Raw genomic sequence first — 10,483 nt, 5'->3', positions numbered from 1 at the left:
CAGTGTCCAGTATGCCGAAAGTTCAAAGCGAAAGTGCCAAGTTACGTCTAATTAAACTAATATTTAATGTAATAATATGAGCTAATAATAAGTAATAATAATAAATTACGAATTATAATAAATAATAATAACAATTTGTTTTTACATATTTTTGCATATTTTGGTAAATAAAATGCATATTTTACAATTTTTTATTGCGTATAAATCCTAGCCCTAATGATAACATACTGCCCTGCATTATCACAGGTGAGTTTCATGGGCGTCATTGCTGGATGGGGTATATAATAATAAAAATAATAAGATATATAATCAAACGTGTCCAGACTAACTCACTAGCTGACTGATCGGGCGGTGGTAAACTCTCCCGATTGTATGGTAAAGTCTCCCGATTTTTAAAACTAGTAAACTCTCCCGAGTTATTTTAAATGTTATTGCTACTCTATGAATTGGCTACACTGCAGAGATTGTCTTGTGATTTATCTTTTGTTAACCTGTATTTGTCATTTAAATATTTAATTACCGTTAGAGTATTTTTAATTTAAATATTTAAAACGATATCGACTATAATGACTCAACCAATTTTAACTGTGTAAAACGAATAATACCCCATGCTCCCTAGCTAGCTTAGTAGTACTGAAGTAGACCCGGGAGAGTTTACATGTTCTCTTCAGGTAGTACTGAGCTAGACCCGGGAGAGTTTACATGTTCCCGTCAGGTAGTATTGGACTAAACCCGGGAGAGTTTACCATCGGGAGAGTTTACATGCCATTAAAATCGGGAGAGTTTACAATCGCCCGACTTATCAACGTAAAGTCTAAATAACGAGGCTTGGATAATGTTTAGTTCATGCATCGTACGGTTAGGTTGTGTTTTATACAAACTACATGATACACTGTGCCCGTAAAGATGATCTTTTTATAATTACCTATTTGTTCTTTATTACATAATGTATTACAAATTGTTAGACATCAATTTTATCATGGACGTTTGTCAATTGTCAGACTAAAGGAAAAATGTAACTATAACAATTTAAAAAGTAAAAAAAAAGTAAAATACGAAATACTGACTTGCAAACGCTGTTGGAATGATTCAGATACAAAGTTATTAAATAGGAGATTGCATGTTGTAGTGGAACGACCAGAACGAAACCCATGTTGCTCCTCCATTAAAATATTATTAACTGGGCGTTGAATTTCCTTTAAAACCGCAAAGATTAAAATATTTTCGCAATATGAGATTGAATTGAAATATAGGTCTATAATTTAAGATTGATGAAGGAGTACCCGAATGTATAAATGTATCTATACTTTAATATAATAATTAATAGTTTCCTAAAATTACATATTTTTTTCAGAAATCGAAACCTTGAAAGTAGTCAAAATTCAAAGTCAGCCATTTAAGACAACCGACGTTCAGCTCTTCAAAGCTAAACTGTATGAAACTAAAACCAATACTCTTTTAGAATTACCGTCCTTGGCACCGTCTGTCAAGAAGATTTCGAACACTTCAGAAAATGAGGTTTGTAATGTTTGTATACTAGATAAGTAATTTATAATAAATTAGTCGTAATGAGCATCGGACGTCTCAAATATTTATAAGTACCTATTTAATTCCATATCGTTATAATAATTTTATTTTCGATGTGTTTAGTGTTATACACACTTATACACACTGCCATGTAAAGTTTGTAGGTTGTAAATTGCGAAACCTATTCTAACGTAACTATTATAAGTATACTTTATATATTTATTTATTTATGTTTATTAAATACGTTTAACTGTGTAAGCATTATAGGCATATAAAATAAAAAGAGACAAGTGGACACCTTCACAACATTCTTGTATTTGTGAGGTAAGTTCTAACATTAAAAACTCATCACAAAGTAATATTATATGGATAGTTACAATTTTACTATTTATAGCAAACAAATTATACACAACATTATTTTAATTACTTTATAGATGATAATTATTTATTTATTCAAATATAGAATTAGATAGCTAGGTATTATACTTATAATTCCATAATTAGGTAGGTACTTTTTAATAAATTATAAGATTCTCTGCTAATTCTACTTAACTAAATTCGCAAAACACTTAAATCATTCAGTGAGTTAATGCTTATTATTTTGTTTGTTTCGATCATAATAATTTCGGGCCATAGAAAACCATTGGTCTAAATTTAATATAATTGAGTTAAATTATTTAAATTTAACTCATTACCTATATTTATATATTCCTATTTATGATTTATTCCATAATCTTATTATTTTATATATATATATATATATAATTTCCATTTATAATGTCATAAAATAAATAAAAGTATTAACATAATGGTTTTTAATGTATTTTATTCATTCATAGATACCTATACTCGTACAATTTTATATGAAAATATGAATTCACTTGATATTTAATTGTATACCATTTTAGGAAATAAGTACCTATCTCAAATAATTATGTAATTTAACATTACCTATATAGGCTGTTTTGTATTCTAACAACTCATATACTTCACCACAAGCTCTGCTTAATGGGATAAATTAAAAAATAATAATACTTTGAGTATAAATGTTAAATATAAAAGTCACTGCGTTTGATTCGTAACATTTTTGAGTATAGATCTGTTATTTAAGACCTTTTCACTGGAACTAATTGAAAAAGTTTATGATGAATCGTAGGTTTCTGCGTTCCGCTTATATTGTTCATAAAATTAATAGGGACAAAAAAATGAAAATCGTAGATGTACCACTACTATCCCTGTAATATTGAGTGCATTTATTGAGCAGTTAGCACGCTTAATAAAACGATTACAGATTTTAAAAAAATGGGCAAGTGTGTGGCGGTCCTGGACGGATACCGCGTGGATCAGTGGTGTCACTAGTGTGGGAAGTGGTGGAGGAAAAAAAAATACAAACAGTTCGCGGTATTATGATGTTTTTATTGTGGTGGTTGAAAATACAACCGCCAAAAAATGATCAACACGAAAATCAAAATAGCGGGGTGGTGAGGAGTGTGTGTCGTCCAATGTCGGTCAGAAAACTCACTCAACTCTCGACCGGTTCGGAGTCTCGGCGGATCGACTGTTCCAGGCGCGCTTATCGCGTGTCGGTGTCGTCCGTCGTCGATACTCGATTGGCGGTTGAAAAGAGAAGTAATTGCGCGGGTTTCCGCGTTAAGTGTGAAGTGAGTACACTACACAAGGTGAGTGCAGTATGTGTAGAGTGGGCAACTAGATGTGTCTAATTTGAATTCAATGATAAATGCAAACGTAAAATGATTCTGAGCGAAGACCGTTATCTTACCAAATATATTTTTATATAATATTATTGCTATTATTGTGTACATCTATACGATAAATTAAATAAAGTACGTTTGGGGAAATAACCGACTTTATCTTTTATTTTGAACAATGCAAAACAATTTAATTAACATGAGTTCAGGAGGTTTTGAGTTTTGATATATATTCTACCTAGTACCTACTAACCTACTGGAATACAACTATAACTCCCCTTGGGGACTATCCCAATCGGCATGCCCACTGTCTGGAATGTCATATGCTGTCGTTTTACTCGTTCTTACGGATGCTTGAATAAATATGTATAATAATAATATAGATATATTTATAAATAGATACATATATGATATATAATATAAATATAATAAGAAATGCTTATATGACCAATAATTCTAAATGAAATGGGTTTAAAACACTATTTAGCTCATTTATTTTACTTTTAGAAATACAATAGGTAGATTAATTTTTTATCAAAAAATCGCATTTCAAAATGTCACTACGAGTAAACAAAATACGATATTTAAGTTTCAAGTACCTACACACAAATAGCATTTTTATATTACAACAAAATAACTAAAATCGTTATTTTTCGTTTAAACAACAATTTGAAATTTAAAATATTTATAAAAAAAATGTTTGTCAATATATTTGTTAGATATTTTAGATACTTTATAAAATAATGATTAATATTTATAATAAAACAATGTATTGAATTATCCATCGTCAACTATACAAATCAAACATTTTATAACTTTAAAATAATTTGCAAATTGTTTAATTGCCGTAATTTTGACAAATCTTGTCAAAATTTGAATTTGAAATGCTTACAAAAATATTGTGCCTTTGCACGTATAATATTTTTGAACTTCTAAAGTAAAAAATGAGGAAAAACCTTGAATAACATTTTAAAATGTTAGCTATAAAATAAAAACTTTTATGAATTTCTAACTGAAAAATAATTTACACATTTTCACTATTTTGAAAATTACTTGAAATTTATCAGTTTAACTCTTCTAAGAACCAACTGAATTTGCTTTCATACCAGACAAAAAGCTGAAGTAGAAAATATGAGCATTCTTACTGGCTAAAAAGTTGATTACAGACAGGTATAAAAAACACTGATTATTGTAAAATCGATATAACCTTTCATTCCACTTAGAATCTAAAACATAAAATTATTTAAAATAGTTCGTTGTCTATACCTATCAGTGTAGGTATAGTTTTTTACTGTAGCCTGTAATTGTATTGTTTAGTATTATAAAATCTTTACTGATACAAAAAATCTTAAAATTCTTATTTTGTGTAGGATACCTGTTCTTTAAATCTGCCGGTCTAATTTTCATCGAATTTTTGTTGTACCTGCATTATATTCCTTATACAAACTTGGGAAGGTTTTAGGCTACTCTGCACTATGCAGTACTCTTTATCCAATTATTTAACCTCTAATTATTGGCTTATATATGGTTTTACTATCGACACAAGAAGATAAATTTTTTATAATATATAGGGTTGCTAATTGCCATTAGTTACATAAATTAAAAAGTTAGGTATTAAATCTATGATTAGATATATTATTTTTTATCATTGAAACTTGGTATGGATATAGGTGATAACAATTTATTTGGAAAACTCTTAATTTTCTCAATGTAAATTATATATTTACATTTCACCTGTGCTATATATGGTAGGCATGCCCGAAAAATTGTATGTGCATTCTATTGACAACATGGAAAAAACATCTTTTATATCGCACAGCTTTGGAAAATTGACTTTTTTCAAATTATTTACTATAGATACTATATTATAATTTATATTAGGTAAAATTATTTTATCTTGCGTATCAAAAATCATATACGTAGTCATTTTTAAACTTAAGAGTAATTAATTGTAATATAGTATGAAATACGCATAGATACATTTCTGCTTTTATGTTTATCCTGGATATTTTCATGTTGACGGGGTTTTCTATTTTCACAGATATGGTATTTTAAACGAAAAAAAGGATGAATTTTAATTTTAATTTTGTGATGAATTTTAAAAGCAATATATTGCAATATTACTTCAATATACTTTTCGTCAGAATTTTTATTCACTGTCAAATTTTTTTACAATATAATAATAAATAAAAACAAATTATTTTAGAAATCAGCGTTCACGAAAAAAAAACTATCTGCCACGATATCATCACTTGTTTTATAGATTATAGATAATATAACAAAATAACATACATTTAATTCACAGCATTCAATTTATAAAAAAATATATTATACCTGTGTGACCGAATAAATAAAAACTAAAATGTAAAATAAAAATATTATATATCATTTTCAACAGAGCGATTTTGTAATAATTATGAATAGAGGTATATTAATTTTTCAACGATGTGTGTTTTTAATTTCTATTTTTCTCAGAAGAAAAGTTTTCTAATAGAAAAAAATGCACAGATTTTATGCTTTGAGCGGGTTTTTAAAATAGATCTTTTTGGTTGATATTTTGGCTTATAAAAATTATTTTGTATTTAAAAATGCATAATAGATATTTTATATTCTGGGTGGAGCAATGAATTTTACCATGATGAGTGTTTTTTTATGTCTGTATATTAACGATAAGTAAAAGAATAATGTTATGATGTTCAAATTTCCTATATAGGTAAAGACGGTTACGCATAGTTTGCATAGGTTATTGTAATTTCAATAATGAAATAAATTATTTTAAAATTAATATAATTAATAATATATCAGAAAATAAACTTAAATAGGCATCATCGTATTATTTCCATGGTCGTGTTAAAAAATAAATAAAAATAAACCTTAACCTTAACCTAACCAAACGTAGTATTTTAATATTAATTAGTTTGTGTATTATTTTGATTTTAGATAGCAAAACCTACTACTAATAAATATTTGTTATCTGATGCTGTGCAAGCTTCGAGATGTTTTCAAAGAACACAACACACACAAACAGAAGCAATAACTTTAAAAGTAGGAAATTTTCTATATTTTCAATTATTTTTCTATATTTCAAATTACGTCACCAAAAAAATGAATTTAAATGCAGTCACCATCATGCATGCTCGTATTTTCAAATTCTCATAATACAATAGTTACAAATAATTGTTTGGTGTACTATTTTAAATTATACCTTCTTGTTTATCAATATCAATCCAAGTTAAAATTTACCACTATACCTAGTATAGATAAATTATGATTTATTTTAGGATCAGTCAAGTATTGCATCTGTATGGATACTTCAAAGGGAAACCAATAATAATACATCAACGGAAAAAACCCAAGGTTAATACACTAATAATATGATTACTATATTATTATATGTTATTCTTATTATCGCAAGTATTTTAGATTTATATTCTATTATTAGATGATGAACAGTGCAGGGTACTATTACAAATTAAAAATTTAGAAGTTACCTACTATTGTTGGTGGCTTTTAACAACTACCTGTATCTAGGTACCTAGTTCATTTTTTAAAAGCTTGTTTGAGAGTTCCCTTCCTCGATAAAACACGATTAAATATAAAACATAATATACCTTTTGACTTTTAGTAACTTGATTGTTAGGAGTGTTAGGATATAGCGTATAGACATATAGGCATTTAGTATAAGTATATACTATATATAACTAGTTTGGGATATTTTATGCGACGTTGTCACATTCATATTGCCGAAATTTTTTAATTTATTATTTTCCCATATTATAACACCAATTATTATGATACCTAACTTAAACGAGCCGTGAACGGTGAATCGAGCCTAGCTTTATCGATGATGTTATAATATACTGATTAATAAATAATTATAGATGTATAGTTTTGATTATTATTGTCACTAGAAATAATATAATTTGCTATTGAAAAAAAAATAAGTAATATTTAAAACAAGTTTTAGGTATTATAAACAATATCCATATCTATATCTGTATTTGACATAATAAAAATTAATATTACAAAAAAAATAAGTGAAATGCCTAATAATTTAATCAAAAACTTCTAACTCTTACCACATATTTAACTACTAAAATTATTAAAATTAATATTTTTTGTATAATATATTTCAAAAGTGTAAATGACGAAATTGCAGTTTTTTAAGCTCAATTTGTGCTCAATTGTGTAGGTCTTCTTTTGTACCTATTTATAAATGCTTTGATACGCCGAAAAATGTACTTAATCGTGCCGGAAAAAAAATATGTTTTATAGTTGTATATTACCTACTCGTAAATATAAAGATAATTTCACCTATTATTTTTTTTAAATCAAAATTATTTTAAAGTTTTTTTTTAAAATTAACTATTCATAAATAAAGAACAAACATTTTCCAATCCTCAAAAGGTTAGGTTAACCTAACCTAACCCTAAAAAAAGTTCAAAATTTTGAACAAAAAAACTTAAAGTAATTTAATATCAGTATAATTTAAAGTATTTTATATTTCTATCATTGCATGATATTTATTATAATTGAATTCTGGTTTCTTTATATAATACATTAATACATATTTTTTATTGGTCTTCAAATTTATTTATACCCCAAAAAAAAAAAAAAAAAATAGGCGAATGCGAATTCAAATTTATTATTAGTTAATATACAAACCGATTATTCGAATAATTTAATATTGATCATAAATTAGGTAAAGTAATTTGAAAATACAAAATAAGTGCAATTTAAATGTTAATTAAAAGTGAAAATTCTTCTAAAATATAACTTAAAATTATTATAGTTTAAATTATGTATTATAGTAGGTATAAATATTTAGGAAAAGCGTCAAGTTTCTACATATTATATTCTTTTTTTTAATGGTTATTATTTATATTCGTATTCAAAGTAGATACCAGTAATTAATTATCATATATGTATACGTTTGAATTATAAATTATAATATTTCAGAAATTAAATCAAACAATTTCAAAAAAATGTTGTTCATATGTGACCGAATTGTGACCTCTAATAATTTTGCCCAAAAACAGATTGAATTCATAACACGGCACACCAGTGACAGTATGTATTATATCATCCAAGCAATACATTTTATAGACTTTAATATGTGGTTTTTAAATTATTTACAGAATTAAACGCAATGTCTTACCGTTATACGTTAGAAGAAATTTTACAATTTTCAAATAAAAAATTATCGAATTTTTCGGTCACATCGTTCGTATGGAACATTATGAATGAAGTAGGTATATAATTTATTATAGACCAGGTATTAATATGCCATATATTTATATTAGGTATGTAAATATCAACACTCACTATAGTTTAATAATAAATTATATATTTAAATGACAATTTAATAATCATTAAGCATTAATGGTTATTACATAATAATTTGTCTAAATCTGTTACGGCGTGAACACCGCAATACATACTTATATATAGTATCGCTGTAATATATAAAAGTGTTATCTATAAAATTATCATTGTGTGCTTGTGCCGTAATATGTCCCCACGGATTAGTTAGTTGTCGTCGGACCAGCCAATTGGTACGACACTCAAAAAATATACAGTCCACTTATTATTTATTGAAAGTGTCGAGTATTTTATTTTGTTCAATAAAATTAGTCTATAAAGAAACAAACAAAATCAATAAGAAGTTGCTTTGGTATATATGTATTGAAATTAATAGCCATTGCACTAGTGTATTAGTAGCCAGTAGTATCTATTACTTTTTTTTCATTTATTAAATGTTAATTGTTTCAAAATAATCTTTGTTTTTAATTTATATATATATATATATATATATATATATATATATAATATATAATATATAAAACATATTATGTTATTCAATAAGTTACATAGTTAGCTAGGTGGGCATAATAGAGCAATACAATTTTTTGTAAGTATATTAAATAAGATATATTTTTGGTACATTTGTACTTATTCAAATCATGAGTTGTTTTATTAAGAAATTGTAGTATCTTTTACAAATGCAATGATAAATTACACAGTTATTTAATTTAATGAAGTATATGTATTATATAGAGAATGGACGTAATATATGTATTATGTTAAATTAATTTTTGCCAAAATCATCGCATACCAATAAATTATATTATACTATTATTTACTGTATACTTTTAATCATTACAATTTTCTACTATCATATTATTATTACTTATTAGCACATAATAGATTAATCAAAAAGTTTGTACCTCCCGTATAGTAGTGGAATAAGTCTGCGATATAAATTGCTTAAAATTAGTCTACATTATGTTTTTGAAATATAATTGTGTATAGAAATAGAATAGGTAGGTACTAACCACTAGGTATTTATATATTACAATACCTAGTTATAGGAATAATATTATTTAGGGCACTCTGACATAAAAGAAAACGAACTCGCCGATCTTGCAGCAAAAACTGCAATCACTTACGCATTATAATCTTACACACAATAATCATTCCATTCAGTGATATACGAACGCTTATAACAAATAAATGTCAACTTAGATGGCACCAGAAGTGGATATCTTATTAAACATAATACAGACAATTCTAAATTCCATATCGAAATCCAAAGAAAATTTTATATCTACCTTTATTGGTTACCTTTTATGGTAACTAGACTCAGAATCGGCTGTACTCAAATTTCCAACAGCTTCCTATAATGACCATGAAAGAACCTCCAATGTGTCCATCATGCGGTGTCCAAGTCACCATCAGCCACATCCTCGCCGAATACCGAACATACCACAATATCCGAACAAGTAACAATCTTCTCGAATCACTATAACAGAAATACTAAGCAATCATCCTCAACCCATAGCAAATATCATCTAGTTAATTACAGCCACCAACCTTCGAAACAAAATTTAAATAACACTTAGATTTAGTAACTACACAAATGTGTAATTAATTATTTTTGTTTTAAGCCCAATAGCCCATGTTACCGAGGGTACCTATTATATACAATTAAAAAAAAAGCGGGTAAGTCGTGGATGTCGATCTGCTGTACAGTAGGTTACTGTAATGGATGGGATTCAATTTGAATGCAATGATAGGTATCATTGTATACGAAAAACAATTCTGAACGGAGATGATTTGTCAGTCTAGGATATATTATATTTAAATATTGTCATATATTCTATTTTGAAACAATTATTTGATTTTTCAATTAAGACGCATTTTGCATATGGCATGGTTAATCAATTAGTGTAGTTATCATGTAGTTA

General features: G+C 26.8%; 1 protein-coding gene across 5 annotated transcripts in view; it reads left to right on the top strand.

Annotated features, from left to right (window-relative positions):
* The window catches only part of LOC107170993 (dynein axonemal intermediate chain 4-like), a 39,164-nt gene that overhangs the window by 11,673 nt on the left and 17,008 nt on the right, over window positions 1–10,483 (top strand). For 2 of the 5 annotated variants that reach the window (XM_089217856.1, XM_089217853.1), the window contains exons 2-7: window positions 1,355–1,518; window positions 1,795–1,851; window positions 6,177–6,281; window positions 6,518–6,593; window positions 8,196–8,306; window positions 8,375–8,484. In XM_089217856.1, the coding sequence (XP_089073982.1) occupies window positions 1,355–1,518; window positions 1,795–1,851; window positions 6,177–6,281; window positions 6,518–6,593; window positions 8,196–8,306; window positions 8,375–8,484 (623 nt within the window). Of the gene's footprint in view, window positions 1–1,354; window positions 1,519–1,794; window positions 1,856–6,176; window positions 6,282–6,517; window positions 6,594–8,195; window positions 8,307–8,374; window positions 8,485–10,483 lie in introns of all 5 variants that reach the window. The other 3 variants (XM_089217854.1, XM_089217855.1, XM_089217857.1) reach the window with 3 other exon arrangements.

This window comes from Diuraphis noxia, unplaced genomic scaffold, assembly GCF_037042655.1.
Source record: "Diuraphis noxia isolate RWA-SAM2 unplaced genomic scaffold, SU_Dnox_SAM2 contig0001, whole genome shotgun sequence".
Lineage (NCBI taxonomy): Eukaryota > Metazoa > Arthropoda > Insecta > Hemiptera > Aphididae > Diuraphis > Diuraphis noxia.
The sequence above is the reverse complement of the archived record's forward strand: the minus strand, read 5'-3'. Positions and strand labels throughout refer to the sequence as shown.